The following is a 20,102-nucleotide window of genomic DNA, read 5'->3' on the forward strand; positions in this document are numbered from 1 at the left end:
TGACAGCTACATCCGGTGGTGTGACCTTGCCACGGGCACGCTTATCAGACCTTGCCTAGAAGCACGCTACAGCTACGTGACTGTACCATGATGTCCGCGCGAAGCAAGCAGACGTAGGCGAGACGTTTGACATTCAATTAATTGTGTTACAATTACATAATTTACATACAGTTTGTACAGTGATTTGGTGTATCCACATGTTGCATAAATAAAATATAAAATAATAACACATGGTACAATTAGGTACGGTACATTACAAATAAAAAAACACTTACCATGACTCACTGTAGGCTACACATGTCCCGCGAATAAAAAATAATGTCCTAGAACTTAGATAAACTGCATTGAAATAATCACTGTATACGGCCCCACTTGTCTGTGTGTAAGAAACATTGTTTAACAGTCGCATTAATTTAAATTTAAAAAGCTAAACAACAAATTACCTAAATCGTCACACATTGTGAAAGACAGGAGAAGTTAAAGTTAATCACTGTCACTGTCACTCTGAACGTAACTGTTTATGTTTGTGCCACTGGTGCCAGGTGTTGGATCGTCAATGTTCTCACTCGTAGTTGAAGCAGGTGTGGAAACAGGAGCTTTTTTGAACATGTCACTAATGCATTGTTGCCGCACACGTTTGTGCTTCTCTTCAGTCAGCTGTTTTTGAAGCATATACAAATGCATAATTTGCTGGTCGTTGATATAACTTCGTTGCTCTAGGCCAGCTATTAATCGTTCAATGTGGTGAAGGCACTCATCTTGCGAGATTTTCTCCTGTGGTTCATCTTCATCGCTACTGCTTTCATTGTTTCCGTCGTCTTTGTTACACTTAACAGAGTCTAATATCTCCTTATCTGAAAAGTGATGCACAACGGGAACATTATCATCAACACAAAACCATTCCACAATGTTTTGTTCTTGCAATTGTAAGTCTTCTAGTTCTGGATTTGTTATGTTCTTGGCATACTCCAGCAGTTCGTTCACGTTTTTTTGTTCAAAACCTTTGAAGTCGGCTTCATTTCCCTTGTTATGAACCTCAACACGATAAACCAAAGTCGGCCACAATTTAAACCATGCCTTGTGAAATGTTGACGCAGGCATACCTTCCCATGCACGAGCTAGTGACCATATGACATCCTTTATGGTGTATTCCTTTTTAATTTCCGAGATTGTTTTGCCGCCATTCAGATCAGATAAAAAGTGCTTCATGAACTCCGTGCGATAACGACATTTTAGCGAACGTAATATTCCCTGATCTTGCGGTTGGATTAGTGCAGTGCAGTTAGGGGGCAGATACATGACAGAAACATTATCCCTGTCTAGTGTTTCAGCTGCAGGATGCGCGGAGCAGTTGTCTAGCACAAGGACAATCTTGCAGTGCGGGTCTAAGCCTATCTTGTTACAGTGTTGCCGGCTCTGGCGCACAAAACTGTCAAACCATTCTGTGGTTATTGCAGATGTTATCCACGCGGTTTTTGTAGCTCGGTATTCAACAGGTAACACTTTAACACCTTTTAGCGCCCTTGGGCGCAAGCTTTTGCCAATTACGAGTAGCTTCAGCTTGTGGGTACCGGGAGCATTTGAACAACCAAGCACGGTCAATCTGTCTTTAGAATCTTTCATCCCGCTGTGAGGATTATCTGCAGTGCACAGCGTGCTTCGAGGCATACAACGCCAGTACAAAGCAGTCTCGTCCGCATTGTAAACTTGGTCTGCTGTTAAGTTGTTGTCCAACACATATTCTGCGAACTCAGCAACAAACTTTTCCGCCGCCGCTGTATCTGCAGAAAGCTTTTCACCGCTAACTTTGAAAAAAGAAATTCCAATGCGTTTTTTGAATTTATGAAGCCACCCTAACAAATAGTCACAATCGTATGTTAGATTCAGTTCGGCATGAAACAGTTTTGCCTGTTCTATCAGCATCTGTCCAGAAATGCTAACACCTCCACTTCGCCGCAAACGAAACCATTGATAAAGAGCATTATCAAGGTCACTACATTTACTACCCTGCATTGTTTTTCTGTTTTCAATTTCTCTCTTCGTATCACTGTCCGAATAAAATTTACACAGTTCATTCTTTTGTTTCTTTATGTCGTAAATCGTCGAAATGCCGACATCATACGATTGGCTGAGATTTTTAACAGAAGTCCCAGCATCTAGTTTCTTGAGAATTTCAACCTTTTCTTTAATGGTAAGAACTTTTTTCCTTCGTTTACTACTCTTTTCCTCATCACCAGGAAGTTTATGTTTTGAAAACATCACGTGTCTGCAGGAATGTACATACTAGCGATCGCGCACCACAAGCAAGACTGACATTGAACGCACACAATACACCACTCCCCCTCCCCTACAACGCGTTATCACGGCGCGCTCACGTGTAGGCGGGGCCGCTGCCGCCAATTCCTGACATGCGCTCGACGCCCGTGCACTGCAGTCGCGAGACCGGAAGCCTTGGCTTCCATCATAACTCGCTGAGTGTTTATAAAATCAAGTGCACCCTGACTGACTAGACGGGGCGTGAACTGCGCAAACAATCGGTATTTACTTCCGCGGGAATAATATATATTAATATATATTATAATTCATTTAAAAATATATATATTTTTTTAAATTTTGTAAATTTTTTTTAACGCTTGGAAAACATCCGGATAGTAGAAATTCCTGTAAGTAGAATTACGGATACAGGATGCTCTACTGTATATAGCTCTCTCTCACTACAGCTTTATGCATGTACGCATAAATGACCAAAACGATTTTAACATTTGCAAGCACTTATCACAATCTTACTCTGCTATACAAAGAAATGTAGTGTAACTCCAGCTTAATAAAGTTGTCTGTACATTATAAAGTTCCCATGGTCCAAAGATATGTAAAAAAAATTTCGGTAAGAGATGAAATAAAAAACAGAACACACAAAGACGTGAATAATTCATAGGACAATTAATAATGATTCTGAATTAAAAAAATATAATAACAACAATAATAAATCTGATATAATTTCTAAGTAATGCTCAACAATTTTTTATTTTAATTAAAATACCTTCCTACACCACCTACACTAGGTACTATGACAACCATTTTCCATATTACACTACTGAACTATTCTAATTTTTTATGTGATAGATAATAAAATTGAATTAATTTTATCTGTGTGAGACAGACTGTGCAGACATTCGCCTTGAGTTAAGAGTGAGACAGATACTGAAATTCAAAAAGAAACTAACCCATTTATTGAAACTATTTTATCAAATTAAAGTAAATGGCCAGTTCCTCACTCTCAGTCTCACACAGACCGATTGAAATCAATCTCTGAGTTTTAATTATTACCAAGTATTATCAAAGTACAGAAACTAATTTGAATTGGATTTTGTAAATTACCTACTTTTTTTTATATAAATGAGTATTTTTGTTACATCTCAAAATTCTCTCTTGGAATCATGTTTTTTTTTTTCTATGACAAGACATGGCAATGATTAGCAAAGATTTGCTGTAGCGATCATTTACGGCTGATAAAAAAATGTAATGATTAAAAATGCACAAGATTAAAAACATGGTCCTTTAAGAAGGGATGAAAAAAGAACTTTTCGCAGATAATTAAATACAATATTGGAGAAAAAATAATAGTTTTTGGGAAAAATTTTTATTTGAAAGGTGACAATTTGTTGCGTGTGCTTACTCAGAAATTGCCCAATGTGTGTGTACTGTTCATAATCTTTCTTATATGATATTGAATGGGATCACGTGTGGCCGAGATGTTAACAGCGCTTCACCGCAGTAAACAAAACTGTTGCGGTCGGAAGGCATTTCACATCCATGATGTGTATTTTCGTGGCATAATGGTAAACATGTTATAATTCACAGAAAGTCCACAAATAAAATATTTACCTTTCATTATATTTAGATAAATGTATTTTGGGTAAAATTTTTACTGAAATATTTATTAATTCAGTAGTACTCTTGAGGCAAGAATAAAGAATGCTGCAAAAATTAACTGCATAGGTTAACAACCATAACAAGAATGCTACTAGTTTACATAATATCTTAAAAGGTAATTTATAATTTTGAATAATTATGTAAGTCCATAATAAACTTTTATAAAAGTATTTGAAATATGGCCACAAGCCCTGTTTTAAAAACTTGATGCAAGGCTTGTTCCGAACAAACATCTGTGCTAATGGAATCCCTACAAAAGCCCTATGGTATGAGAGAAGGCTGAACAAATTGCACAACCTAGGTATGTCACTCGTGTGAAATTTGTTTATACACTAGAACCTCAATTTTAGGAACCCCGGATTTAACTAAGCAGCAATATTACTAATACATTATCAGGAATCATAGAAAAGTCGGAAATTTTAACACCAAAAAAAATAAGGAGAAATAAAATAATGAAAGCTTATAAAAATGTTATTTTTTTAAACACACAGCGTATATTTTGTGTGAGTTTTAATACTATTACTAATGTTCTTATACGAACAAAAAAAAGGGACATTTTGTTTAAAAATGTGGCGGTGGTAGCTTCTGCGACGTCATTGGGCGCTTGCGAAGATCATCCGGCTGACTGGCGGCATCATGACATGTGGCTTACCTCTCCCTCCCTCGCTCTTATTCCTCAAGGCTACAGCTCATCCCTCCCACACACGAGCCATATTGTATTCCCCCTACCCCCCTCCACCCACAAAGAGAGCTGGGACACCTCGCGGTGTTGTATAGTCCATTCCCAGTGACAGCCATTTACAGTTATTATAGCATCAGACATTAAACTTTCAAAAAAAAAAAGTACTAGGAACAGTTTGTTTATTAGTAGACAGCAGTATTTCTGCTGCAAAATCACAACTTCAAAATTTTTTGGTTGGAAAAATTTAGCAGGGCCATAACAATATTTATTTTTATACCAATGAACCATGCTCACATTGCTTGCGCGTACCGCACCGTGTGCAGCGGAGAGTAGCGACTCCCTCCCCCCTCCCCTGGTCTATCACCGGCAATCATCCTAACACATGTCGCATTCCTCACATCAGCAGTGGGGGGTCCATCAGTAAACAGCGCTCAAAAATGGCATAAGTGACACTGTTTGTAGACACAAAGTGTAGTTTTTCAACTAAGCTGGCTCAAAAACAAAATGGTTTAAGTGACGGAGTTCATATACATGAGTTTTTCAACTAAGCTCTTTTCAACTTGCTGAACAAACACATACTAATTCCAGATGGCTTTCGAATATTCACCGATTTCTTGCAATAAAATTTACAGTTTCATGAACGTGTTTGTCATTACAGCGCAGTGCTAAAGATTACGAAGCCCTGGGCCAGTCTTGTCTAACCAGCAGTACTTCCGTCACTGTCCGTCCCTCCCTTATGTCTCCCGTGAAGACGGGATACTGGCGTGTCCTTGGGTGGAATTAGTAAAAGAGGAGAGGAGAGAAGTATCAGGGGTGGCAAAATAAGAGGGGGAAGGAGGCAGAACGAGTGGTTTGCTTGTTTATTTTACATGAGTTATGTCTAAAGTGTAATCCTATACAAAGTACGATCAGTTATTAGTGTTAACACTCCACACGCTGTTCACAATTGGAAGCAGTCACCATTCAAGCGATCGCAGGAATAGCAGTGTGTATGAAAGGCGACCCTGATACGCTAGAACGTACAGTAGATATTTGTAATGTTTACTTCGGGAGAGAAGCAAGCATCCGAGACTGGCAGTGGCGCAGGCCAAGTTCACACGCTGCGGCCGGAGGATTTTGTTTTGTTGCACTAACAATCTTTAATTTTTAATGGTATTTTACTTGTCAAGACAAAATACACACAAATAATACCACATAAATTTGATTCAAAAAGTAAAACAATTATTTTCTTTAGGTGGTGGGAGTCAAAATGGGTCACTCCTGATGTTAAGAAGATTAACGATTTTACAAATGCAATCCGTGCAACTGAGCATAGTGTATGTAACAACTGATTCTTAACTATTTCCCTCTTAAGAAGTCTTCTTTAGCATCCAGGTCCTTGTAAAATGTGTTAACAGGGTTTCAACGAGGTCCTCGCCGTGATGATGACCGAGCGGGGCCTGGCCAATCACAGGAGACGTTGCGAGATGCACTACCGAGGACAAGCATGGTTCAGAAAGGAAGAAGGTATCACTGATGCTCCCCTCACACTCAAATGTAAAGAATAGCTGTAATTCTTGTGCTTGTGAAGCAATCTAATTTTATATAAAACTGTTAATAACAAATAACAATACTTCTCTCTCCATGAATAAATTAACATACGATACACCTTGTGTAACCATCTGCTATGAAAATTAATTTACCGTATTTACTCGTGTATAGCGCGCACCACGATTTTTGCAACTAATTCCAAAGAAAAAAAAAATTGAAATTTTTTTTTTCCCCATAAATAAATTTTACTAACATTTTGTGGTACCTGATTATTTAAATTGATGTGTGGTGATGCGTCAGGAAAATACATAAACTCTGCTGTCTAAACGGAAGATAATGAAGCGCTATATCGTCACAACTGGTACGTGGAAGGAAGGAAGGGAGGGAGGCGTGCCGCGCTACGTTGCTAAGCTGGCGCGGAGAACTTGATGACTCACCGGTGAGGAATGGAGGAAGCGAAGAAGTTGCCCGGGGGGGGGGGGGGGGGGGAAACTGGTGACAACATTCTCTCTTTCTCTCTCTCTCTTTTTACTAGCTTCTGAGCTGGCTTTCTGTAAAGGGGGGAGGTCTAAAAATAAACAAGAGACCATGATGTGCGAGCTTGCGCGCGCGCGTGTGCGTGTGTGTGTGTGTGTGTGTGTGTGTGTGTGTGTGTGTGTGTGTGTGTGTGTGTGTGTGAAACAGAGGCCTTGTTGCTTGTGCGTATGTGTGGGGGCTGGCCAGAAACGTCACCCGGCAGTTAACGACTTCCACTCCTCCCCGCCTCCCCCCCCCCCCCCCAAAAATTTTTTTTCCCGTGTATAGCGCGCATCCTTATTTTTTTCCTTTACTTGAGGGGAAAAAAGGGCGCGCTATACACGAGTATATACGGTATATTTAATTATGAAAACTTGTCAATTACATGCCAGAAACACCTGAACATTAACTTGTCGTGGGAAAAAAGAACACACCTAAAATTCACAGGGTATTTTAAAATGGTGGCTCTGGCGGCAAATAATTTGTTTTGTTGACAAAATGTCAGAAATCGCACACCATACCATCCCAGACTCATTTAAAAATTAGCTCTACTGGGAATTTTGTCATTTTTTGTGACAACTTGTTGGACTACTTAGTGTGTGGTATGCAAGCTGTGTTGATATTTGATATTTACTATCAAAGTTGTATGAATGCAATTTTTTTAAGTAGCATATTTCACTGTCCATTATATTTGTGTACAACAAACAAAACATTTTGTTAAAAGAGCTCAAAATGTTCCCTCAATCAAAAAATACGGCTCTATCAACAGATTAACATACAACAAAAAGTCACACAACCCAAATTGCAGACCCAGCTAAAATACAATACGATGCTGCAATCAGTATTTTAATTAGTGATGGCCCGATATTCGATATTCGATATCGAAGATCGGTAATATCGGGACATTTTTCAATATCGGACATCGGTAAATACTTGCGATATTTTGATAAACCGTTGTTTGCTCTCGCCAATAATACTTCTCACATAACCTTAACCGTAATTCCAAGCTTATTTTCCGCGGGCGTAATTTATCTTTCTTCACGTCACCATATTACCTAGTAATTCCAAGCATATTTTCCACTGAAACAATTTCAAGCCTATTTCTTCTTTCTGATACTGCAATGCATCCTGACGGTAAAATTCTTCCATGTGTACACAAATCCCAGTCATTAGTGCATATTTATTCGTTTCAGATATTCGCAAAATGTTTTGGCTTGATGAATTTTCGAAGTTCACTAAGTGTACATAAATTGAAAACATAAACGAAAATAATTACGATATTAAATTTAATAAGTGATGTAGCCGTAAGTAAACATGAAGAAGAATAAAGTTGCTGCTTCATATAACAGGCATTTTCTTTCCGCGTCGTTTCATGGTCGCCAACTGCTGTTCTATACAAAGACGTTACAAGTTTTACAAAAGCTAAAATATGAAACGTGTTTAAGTAGGGCAAGTTGCAGCAAAGGTATTATGTTGGCTATATTGAGTGCATTGACAATAACATAAATAAAGATGTGTGGTTTTATAAACTCTGCAGTACGTTTCAAAGTTGTATTGAAATTACTTTTCACGTATTTTTAACGTGTTTTCGCACCAATAAATGGAGTGATACAATGTCACAAAATTTGCTAATTGAAGACCTTCCATTCTAGCGTGTCGTTTACCGTGATGAAATTATACAAAGGGTACAAAGGTATGATGTTTTTCGGACAGTATTTTTCGTAGATTACAGTCGAGACACTGGACTAAGTACATGCAGTGACTCGTGAATTTGAATTTGGAGAGCTTATTTGTAAGCCATTATGATAATTTCATTATTAGATTTCATTTAATGTGAATTTACAATATTTTACAATTAATAAAAATAATATATATTCACATAAATATGTTTTATTAATATTTAACATTTTTCATTATTGTCTCTAACAATACTCCAGAACCACAATTTTTTAGAATCAGTATTAGAAATGAGATAGGCCTATAATCGGAATATCGGGTATCGGGTATCGGATCGGTAAATTTGGAAATATCGGAATCGGTATCGGTATCGGGTTTTTGGATATCGGGCCATCACTAATTTTAATAGGTCATTATGATAAGTTTTCACTGGCATTACAGGTGTGTAGCAATGCTTAGTTTTTTTGTAATGAAAATTAAAAACTTAAAATTCTTGAATTTTTTCCATTGGAAATGGATTAAGGTCTACGAGCTTGCAAAATTTCAAGTTACCACATCGGTAAGTGGGTATGAATCTGTATGGATGAATAAACGAATTAATAAATTAATCATTAAATCAAAAAATCAATGATTAAATAAATAAAATAAAATCATACATGAATAATTTAATAAAAATTAGAGAACAATTCAATTAACGAATGACTAAATGATTGAATAAACGAATCAAAGAGCGAGTGAGTGTGTGAGTGAGTGTACACCGGTGCTAGAGCACGGGTGTTTCCCTCGCCGCTTCAGCGATCATTGGACTGAATCAGCTGTGTGGTGTGTCGTGTTCACTTCCCTTCACCTTATCTGGGTTTTTAATTGCCACTCAGCTAGGGACTTCTCTATGCATGCACGGGTACATATTGCAAGTAACTATTTAAGCCCACAATATTGCTTTACACTTTCTTTATATTGTAAATGATTTTCATTTGAGTTTAGGTGCTAGGAGAAACAGTACTGTAGAGACACATCACGGAGGAATTATGCTGATTTAATATTGTTGTTGACTGTGGTAATAGAAGGTTATCTCAGATCATTATAGTTTTCGTAAAATTTGTAACATTAATTCAATGCTGTTTTCGCCACCATCTAAATATGGTTTGAGTGACATGTCTCTTATTCGCTGGTTGTAAATTTAACTTGTTTCTGTTCAGCGTACCTTTTTTACGCATCCGTTGTTGCTTTTCCATTTGCGCTTTAGGGCTTGTGTATTCCCATTAATGGAAAGCATGGAGTTTCGTCCATTTTGTGCGGTTGTGGTGTATTTATGAAAGTAGTTTTCTCTTGCCCAAACCTTTACTGATCAAACACAGTATTGGTGCATAACTAACATTTCCCTGGATCTGGTGATCACATAGTTGCTTGTCTTTTCTTGAACTGTTCAGTGTGTTGTGATATTACTGTGCTGGATATAATATATTCCTCGGCCTTGTTAAAGTCTGGCTTCACTAATGCACAGGTTCTACATGTAAATGAAGGGGGCTTGCCTGCAGCTCGGGGTGCTCGGCCACAATGTCCTCGGCCTGGGACCACTTGCCGGCCGCCAGGTGCTCTGCCAGCGCCTCCCTCGCGAGGGACACACACTTGTCCAGCTGCCCTGCCTTCCTGGCCACCAGGGCTGCCAGCCTGTGGCAGCCGGCCTGCTTGCTGCGGGCGTACAGCTGGCACGCCGCGTCCAGATCCCCCACCACCAGCCGCCTGCAACAGGGCCGCCCCTCGTCACCACCACCCTCACCCTCACCGCCACCCTCACGAGAACCAGGCAGTTCAGGCGTGACCAGACAGAACCAGGACGGACTCCTCAGTACTGTGTGCCGGAAATAAGGTATTTCGGCGCATTTTCTTTAAATTTTTATTATAATTTAAAATTATTTTTTGAAATTTTATTTTCTATATAATTTGGTTACAATTGGGTGATTAACACTTTGTTAGGCTGGTGTACTCTACGTAGTTAAACTTTGTGCCAGTGGACCGAGGCACCCTTTCTCAGGAACCAATCTGATCTTTTGCCGTCTAATGTAGACATTAGCAGCCCGTATGACATTTCTCCCGCTTACAGTCACGTTCCCAACCTGTAACATTATTTCTCTGCATGACTAAAAGAGCATAGAGCAGCTTCTGGCCTGCAAGCTCTATTTCTCAGAGACCCACTGAGAGTAGCGAGTCTCGGCACGAACGATGATTCCGTGGACCCCCGTTCCCAGCCCCGTTGCATTTTTTTGTCCCCCCCTCCCTCAGTTCTCAGAATTTAGCCCAGGACCATTGACCTGACGTGATCCTGCCAGGCGGTGGCCGTTTTCAAGGACTATTTGCCATAGAAAAATTACGTGCAAGGATGGACCACCCACGACATCTAGCGGCAGAAACAGTAACTTCTTCTCTTGGCACCGAGTGGAGCTGACGCCCGCGACATCTGTTGGCGATCTTGCTAACCTCCCCCTTCTGACCCCTTTAGGCCGCCAGAGTGCAGCACTGGCTACGCCATAAGGCCTTATGCTTCCTCCTCGTAGCCTGTAAAAGTCGATTGTATGTTGCGTTCTGTGCCTGCCAGTAGAGACCGCAGCAGTCGCCTTTCGGCACAAACAACTGAAGTCGTGCTTACGACCACTCGGGCACCTCCGGATGTTTTCGGCCCAGAGCCGAACCTTCCCCCTCTTTTCCCTAGGGCCTACCGCCCATTTTAATTAGGAGCTTTGTCCGCCATCGCGGCACTCTAACTGACTTCGGCTACTCACCACGTCATCTCGGCGTCCCCCTCTGATAAGAGGCTTTTTCGCAGCAATGACGAAATTGTTTGAATAAGGAATGTAGTCAGCTGTGTTAAGGAATGAGATCCCAAGCTCAAAATTCAGCAGTAGTGATTAGAAAACAAGTCATGTTTTGATTTAAAGTTTATTAAGTTTTTTTTGATCTTACTAAATTATATTTTCTGTCGCGTCATCCGCACAATTCTCGGTTCGCGCCTTTCTGATGTCTGCGCGAGGCATTTCCTGAGCCCAGGAGCTACACCCTGTTTGGTGAATATAGTGAAATTCCGTTACAACGTACTTCAGAATAACGTATCTTTCAGTTCAACGTATGATTTTAAATTCCCGCTCAAAACACCAATGTAAACAATGTAAAAATATTTCACTTTAACGTTAAAAACGTATCCTACCTTTCAATACAACGACCATTCTTTTCCAGTCATCAGGAAAATTTTACATGATAGTTACTGATTTTGCGCAGGGTTGTTTAATATAAATGTACATTACGATTAATTTTTATTACTTTCAAGAATCGTTAACAAGTATAAAACGTAAACAAACATTGTATCAACAATTCATAGAATCATAGTACAGTATAACGTGCCATTCGTCGATTCGTCCTCCTGCATGGATCACACACTTAGTGCACGAGACAATCTAAACAATTGATTGCTGTCTCGCCCCTCTTCAAGACAATTGTTTTTAGCTGCGCCATCTTTTGGTTATTTATAGAGCACGTTTTAAAAGTTTCAATTACCGCAGATACAAATGATAAATAAAAGTTATATTATAAATTATATACAAAATAGAAAATCCAATAATGTTAATTTATGCAGGTTAATTTTTGAACTGTTTGGTGTCACAACATGGCCGACACGCTTTGTTTTGTCACGAAGGTCGGAATGTTGCCTGGCACAGCCATGCTCTCGACGCACGCTACTAGTGCGGAGCTATGGTTATCTATGGATGAGAGGTTTGTTTACGTTTGACGTGGCACGAGGCAAACAATATTGTTGATTGAATATTTTAATCAGGATGGATGGCCAAAAAGATAAAAAGAAATGCAAGCAGATTACTTTGAAGGAAAATGTGGAAATTTTAAAAGAAGTTGACAAAGACAGGAAAATTGCAGATGTGGCACGGTCGTTCGGTTTGGTTCCCACTACACTGTCAACAATAATAAAAGATCGCAAAAAAATTATTAAACTGTATGAACAGTCATCTTTATCTGCTGGTCGCAAGAGACTTCGCCTAGGAGATGACGAGGGAATTCTATCCCAATAATGGACATATCTGCAAAATAGTTTAACCCATTTGTCATTTTGTATATGTAGGCCTAGAATTTAGGCTACTGTATTAAGTTCAGTAATTTTTTTTAAATTCTTGTTGTTTTACAAATATTTGCTTCCAAGCTAATGTAACATTTGATCCCCTACTACTTTATTTTTAAAAATTCAAAAATACTACGTTTTAAAGGTAACTTTCAGAATAAAGTACTTTCATTATTAAGTATAAAAGTTGAGGCTTTATTGATGTACTTTATAACGAGATTCTACTGTAATCCGGTCTATTTTTCAACCCCGAATTACCGTTTGTTGGCCTTTTCGCGCCGAATGTGTTTGGCTGTCTGGAAGCAGGTCTAATTCGTTGGAATTTGGCTTGTGTTTCAGACAGGGTCCAGCATTGGGGCGCCCAAATTGCACCCATCATGTTGCCCAGGACCTCCAGCTTCAAGTCTCTCTAAGAGGAGGTTCCCCCCGGCCAGATGTACAAGTTTGAAGCCCCGGGTGATATTTAAAATATAACTTCTCCCTACATCCAACGAAAGAACTTACCTTATTGAATACCAGCAAGCATTGCCATAGAGAACTTATAAAATAAAATAAAAATGTGAAATTGTTACAGTAATGAGTGGACGAACCTAACCTAATATAAAATGTCATTTTTTTGTTGTTAACAGTATAGTATAACGTGTGTAATCATATCGAGCCGGCCCCCTCATTTGTAACTTAATAATAACATTATATTGTGAAACCAAAACAAATGGTAAACAGATTTTAATTTAATTAAATTCTTTTTAAATAAATCAGGAAACCTATAGACCGATCTACTTAAATAATGATTATTTATTTATCATTTACCTTTATATATTTAAACGATCCACTAGCTCCCAAGTTGCTTGTGTGCAGGGAGTATAAAATTGTCTTGTTCACCGCCTCGTGACCCCTCTGGTAATACTTGTACTTTTCTTTATTATTTTGCTCAGCTGTTTCCTAGGCCTTTTTTCATTAAATCTAAATAATATAATTTTAGGGCACGAGGGACGTATCAACTGTGAGCGACCAGGCATGAAGGGGATGAACCGGCTGGACTAGGCTAGACGAACTGAGTCATGACCAGTCATAACCAAGACGTACTCTGCAGATCTGCGAGCAACAGGCATGAAGAGGAAGAACCATGCTAGACTAGATAGGACGAGATAAAACAAGGCAGGACCAGCTAAAACCAGGCAGTAGAAACATAACCATACAGAACCAGGTTACGATCCAAGCGCCGAAAAATTAAGAGGAAAAATTAGGCTTGACTAGGCTACACGAACGGAAACCAGGCAGTACAGGAACGACCAGACAGAACCAGGATGGACTCTGCAGTCCTGGGAGCGACGAGGCATGAAGAGGAAGAACCCGCCCGGACTCTGCGGGACTGTGAGCATCGAGGCAGGAAGAGCCTCAGCTAAGGCTAGGTGAAGCATGAAGAAGGCGGTCAAGGCTGCTTACCGTTCGGCGGCCATCTCTAGCTTGCCCGCGGTGGCCAGCCTGTCAGCCCACTTGCGAGTGATGGAGGCGACGAGGGTGGGGTCGGCCAGGCGACACTTGGCCAGCACCAGGGCGTCCGTGAAGCGGTCTCTGTCTGCGAGCAGCGCGATGGCTTCCTCCAGCCTGTTGCAGGCGACCAGGTAGCTGGCTGCCTTCTGCACCTTGCCGCCCTCTGCCAGCTGCTCCGCGTACGCCTGGCACGTCTCCAGCCACAGCCTGCGCACCAATCAGCAGCTGCCTCGTGCACGTTTCCAAACAGCTACCCTCCTAGATGGTAACTCAAGTGGTACATTGTCAGTTTTATATCAGGATTATGAACATGGAAAATGGTTTCATGAGTGTAATAATAGTATAACTACATTTTGATAAACAAATGAATAAAGGATTGTATGACTATAGGATACACTAGAGAATCATCAGAAATGAAAAGCATATGAGTATCAGTAAGAAAATAAGTATAAAAATCGGTTAATGCTAAAAAGTTAAAAAAATCCATTAACAATTAACATGTTTGTGGTCCTAATCTACCTGCACTTGCTTCTTTATTTTATTTAGGTTTATTTATAAATTTCTTTAATGACATTACAAAATAAACTAATGTCCTACTCAGGAAGATGATCGCTAGTTTATAAATATGGATAGAGATAGGTGACAAGCCAATTACTTTGATGGTAGCATACAAAATATAATTTTATGTTCCTGGTGTTTATGTTAATGAACCACTAGCATTATATTAAAGTTTATAGTATAACTTCATCTATAAGTCATGTGTCAAGTGAATAAGTGAACTATAAGAATCAACTATACACATTCATTATTTCTTTTAAAATTGAGTATTTTATTCCCACTGGAATCTGGGAAACCCTAAAATGATATTAACCTTACAATATCCTGGATGGTAATTCTGAAGAGCATTTTTCTAGCAAAAAGAAAGAAAACAACTTTTATTTTACATTATGACAAGATTTCAAATTGTTTTCTGAGAGAGTGTTGTAATACATCAAGTAGTTACCAGTAATTCATCATTTGAATGGGTAATTAGTTAGGTTAGTTACATTACAAATTGTATGAATATTAAATAAGTTTAGGTTAGCTACATTAAAAATAGTTTAAAGTAATGTGGACTGTGGTTACGGTAAGGTTAGCTACAGTAAAATTATGTACTGTGAAATTATTGAATAGTTTTTTTAGTGTATACCTGCATAAGTTACATTAAAAATTCTAGAATTGTAGTTCCTAAATACTACATGATGTAACAGTATTTTCTACATAGATATCCAAACACTCACCAACTGTTCTCACAATTTAAGGCCAGTTTTAATGTATCTAATCTAACCAGTCAAAATGGTAAACTAGTGGTAAACTACTTTAATTACAATGCACTCCTATGAAAGGCTTGAAAACATATCAGGAAAAAAGAAAAATTAATTTATTTTAATTTTTTAAGGTCAAAAGATTTTCTTCCAGAATTACATTCAAACTACTGAGATTTTTTTAAAACTGGCCCCCTGAAATTAAAAAATGGCCCATTATAGTGTACTCTAGCAACATTACTAGTTACTACTAGTGATGGGTCAATTCCTGTTTTTTCCTGATTCTCGGTTCGGTACCGGTTCTTAAAAATTGGTTCTCGGTTCTTGGTCCTTGGTTCTGAATCAAAAAACTATATAAACCTTATTTACACATTATTTATGAGGTGTTTCAAGTAATAAACTATTTATTGTTTCGGCTACAAAAAAAAAAAGCACTAAAAAGCCTCTATCCAGACTTACATCTTTAACAATTTACTGTTTATAACACTGAAAATAATAAATTGTTTGTATTGTTCTGTGCTCAATGTTTTATTGTATGCTTACAGAGAAATGCATTGGCATAATGTTTTAGTCTTTAAAGAGGCCATCAAAGCAAATTAAAAGGTTTAGTATAGTTTTCAACTACAGCATAAACACCAACCTATTACAAATGAAAAATGTATTACTGAAAAATAATTCTAAATAATATAGAGAATACTTAATAAAACTTAAATTTACTATATTAATCTAGCAATTACCTCAAGAAATCAACATTCACCCTACTTTAAAACATATGAATAAAAAGAAAATATAACAATAATAGAAATAAATTAAATGATGGTGAACATTCAAAGAATAAAAATAATAAATGTCCATCAAACTTATTGTCTACATCGAATTCAGTTTGTTTGCACAGTCAACAGTAAATTACTACCACACTTCTGATGCCATTTCTTACACAAATTGCACTATTTGCCAGAATAATTATACTTTACAAGTGTCAACAAGAATTTCATTTGACCAGTCAGTAGTAACAAACATCTACACATCCATACACCACTTTGCTATAAAAAATTAAAAAATATATATTAAATTTTTTTTATCAGGTGTCCGCGGGATCTTTGTCAACGCTATTAACACTAAAAACAAAGACGTGCCACTTTCAAAGCAATCCCGTTTGCCTAAAAGAGAAAGTTTCTAGCCATTCCATTAGATGGCTGCAGATGCATTTAACTCACACTCCACAGCAGTGCACAAAAAGCATAAAATTTTAGAATTCAGAAAATTATTACGGAAATATTTAAAACCAATCGTCAATGCTATTAAATAAATATACTATGGAATTTGCACTTTTAATTGTTCTTCATACGCCAGTCACCCATACTTACGTGACAATGACTCAATTAGCTGCCTATTTTAAAAACCATTGAAACACAAATGGTGTCTTTATGTTCTCATCTCTGCTGAGGCACATCATACAGTTGCACACATCGATCAACTACATCTATGGCACCTTCAACTGTTAATATTTTCATTGAAAAACGTACTTTGTTTACCATGAAAAATGTAAATAAACAGAAATTTAACTATATGTTACATATTAGTTTTATTTTCTTAGCCATTTTTAAATTCACATCAAGAATTTCTTTACAAAAAAAATTAAAGGCATACTTTTCAAGTAAAATAGAGCCATCTGCCATTTTTTGGATATATTCAAAGGTATGACGATACATGATGCAACACTTTCCTGTTCGTGCCAAACAGAGATTGCTGCAGTAGACGTATTTTCCAGACTAAATATTTTACTTTTGTAGTTGGTTTCCTATGTTACAAATCTATGATGTACACCACGCGATTCCAAAATGTTATCTTTTCCAATGTTCTGAAACGTTAATACTAGAATAAACATTTCACATTATTCGGGCAGTGTAACTAAGTAAAATTAAGTATCCTTTAGGAAAACTGCGATATTGTAAATACAAGAGTATGCTGCAAAGTGTTTGCAAAACATTGGTACCTGATTTTAAACTTGTTGTACATGTCAAATATGTATAGAGTTACAAGAAAAATATCTTAGTCATGTCCAGTCAAGTATCTTGACTTTTGAGTCGAGTCGAGTCGAGTCGAGTTGAGTCCAGTCGAGCTCCACCTACTTGCTCGACTCGGATCAAGTTCTCAAGTCTCGCCCATGTCCACTAACTCCAGGTTTCATTCAGTGTTCCATGTTTTTGGAAGTGTATTCTCATTTTCTTTAAAGGAACAAATTTTAATTTTTAATAATAAAACTGCTCACATTTGCAAAAAAATTTTGCATTATCACAAGTTGTGATGCCTCAGGACCCTATCCCCCAACATGAATGTAGATTATGCCATTAGGCTGAGGGATATATTTTGTAATTGTTGGCAATAAGTTCGTTATTTCAGTGCAAATCATAGTTTAATAGTTATTGTATTTTGAATAATTTAATACTTGGGCATTTTATTTTGTACACAGGCCTTTTATTTTGCAAAAGCCCCTAAAAGTTGGTTGCATCTTTTTAGTCAGTTGGCAAGGTTAACAGCGATGTGAAGGTAAAATTTAGTAGTACAGTAAATTCTCTTTAGTACGTACCCCTCCTTTACGTACTATTCTGTATAAAGTATTAACACGTCGGTCCCTTGAAAGGCAATGATAATTCATAGGGATTATTATCATATGATATAACGTACAATTTTCCTTGGCGCGAATCATTATTACTCGGTAATACGTACAATTGTTATTTGTGTTAACAAAAAAAGTTTATGTAATATTTCTCTATGTAGTATTTCTACGTAGAATAATTGCATTCACTCGTTTTACTTCGCTATACGCCATATTACGTTGCTTACGTTGCTTTACAAGCGTGTTTATTGATGAACATGGCTAAAAAAAAACGATAGCATCAGTGCAGGAAACAGCACACGGCTAAATTTCATTTTAGCGCGAAACATTACTCAACTTACGTATTTACGTGTTAACTGACTGCCAAATCAAATTTATCAACATCAAAATATTGTTGAATGTACTATATTATGCATATTATCATTGTTGAATAAGCAAATGGTTACGGCAGCGATGACGTGTTTTATTACTCGTACCTACTGGCTACACTGCAGCCTGTGACCGAGCGTCTCGAGGTTGGCTACGCTGCATCTTGTAGCTAATCTAAACAGTGTTTTGTTCCCGACGTAACGTAACCTAAACGGTAATAACGTATAAATGGAATATACCCTGAAATTGTAATTCTATTCCACTTACACATTGAAAGAACTTGCGCTTTCTATTACATAGATTGTTAGTTTTGTTAAATGTATACTAGATGAAATGGCAAGTGAAACTTTCCGCCGCAACTAAAGATTTGTACTAAAAAACGTGTCGGTATTAGTATTGCAACAAAACTCGAGATTCTAAAAGCGGTTGACAACTGCAAGAAGAAGTGTGATGTGGCAAAACACTTTAATTTCGCGCCCACAACTCTGTCTACAATAATCAAAGACAGAGCTAAGATAGAAGAGAATGCAGCAAAATTGCACCACAAGAGGCAACGGTACAGTAAATGTGTGGATAGTGACCTCGACAAAAATCTTTTTGATTGGGTTGTTCAAGCACGATCCAATAATATACCAATTTCTGGCACAGTACTGCAAGAGAAAGCACGCATGGAGGCGTTAAGGCTTGGAATGGATAATTTCCAAGCCTCAAGTGGGTGGCTTACTCGATTTAAAGCAAGGTGGATTCTAAGTACACTTAAAATATGTGGCGAAGAAGCAACAGTTGATACCACAGTGACAGAAAATTGGAAACAGAATTTACATTCTCTCACAGCAGGTTATGCTGACAAGGACATTTTCAATGCCGACGAAGCTGGCTTTTTTTATAATCTCTTGCCAGACAGTACTTTAAGCCACAAAGGTGAAACCTGCCATGGAGGGAAACGCAGTAAGGAAAGATACACTGTATTTTTTGCACTAACTCTGAGGGCTCTGAAAAATTGAAGCTTTTAGTTATTGGTAAATATGCAAAACTTAGATGTTTTAAGAACATTAAAAAAACACCTTGCACCTATAAAAACAATAAAAATTCTTGGATGACTGCTGTGTTGTTTAAGGAGTGGGTACAAATGTTGGATGCCAGAATGGGAGCATACAACAGGAAGATTTTGTTGTTTCTGGACTCTTGCAGTGCACACAAAGTTGGTGTCGAGTTACAGAATGTAAAGATAGTTTTTTTTCCACCTAACTGCACAAGCAAATTACAGCCTTTAGACCAGGGTGTAATTTCTCAAGTAAAATGCTTGTACAGGAGGCAACTAGTGCAGTTTCTATGTTGGCAGATGGAACACCAGAAAGATGTTTCAAAATTGAAGTGGAACATTTTAAAATCCATGGAAAGACTTGTTTGGTGTGGGACAAAATCCCTCCTGTTTCCATTGCAAAATGCTTCAAGAGGGCAGGTTTCAGCACTGACAACTCTACAGATGCATCTCTGGAAGCTGATATCCAGTGCCAAGAAGAAGAAGAAGATATACTTGAATGGTCTAAAGTCACAGTAAATCTGCAGGTGCAAGAAGCAACATTTGCTGACTATGTTGAAGTAGACACAGCTCTGGAGACTTGCCAAGAACACAACGACGACATTTCTGCTCCTGCTGGTAGTACTGAAGACCTGCTGGAGGATGATGCGGAACAGGAGATAAAACGTCCTACAAAGCAAGAGGCAACCAATGCTCTGGATGTTCTCCACAGAATGTTTTTGACATCTGAAGTGCCAGAAGCAAACATGGAACTTTTCAGGAAAGTTGAGTGTGTGGTAATGAAAGATATCTCACAGCGAAAAGTCCAATCT

The 20,102-nt window shown here is 38.1% G+C and overlaps 1 protein-coding gene across 1 annotated transcript in view; it reads right to left on the reverse strand.

Annotated features, from left to right (window-relative positions):
* LOC134535727 (gem-associated protein 5-like) overlaps positions 1-20,102 on the reverse strand; it is a 212,626-nt gene that overhangs the window by 56,732 nt on the left and 135,792 nt on the right. Inside the window, exons 17-18 of the mRNA XM_063374945.1 lie at positions 13,908-14,162; positions 9,871-10,081 (exon numbers count right to left, since the gene is read on the reverse strand). Of these exons, the coding sequence (XP_063231015.1) occupies positions 9,871-10,081; positions 13,908-14,162 (466 nt within the window). The remainder of the gene's footprint in view (positions 1-9,870; positions 10,082-13,907; positions 14,163-20,102) is intronic.

The sequence above is a fragment of the Bacillus rossius genome, chromosome 10 (assembly GCF_032445375.1).
Source record: "Bacillus rossius redtenbacheri isolate Brsri chromosome 10, Brsri_v3, whole genome shotgun sequence".
Taxonomy (NCBI): Eukaryota; Metazoa; Arthropoda; class Insecta; order Phasmatodea; family Bacillidae; genus Bacillus; species Bacillus rossius.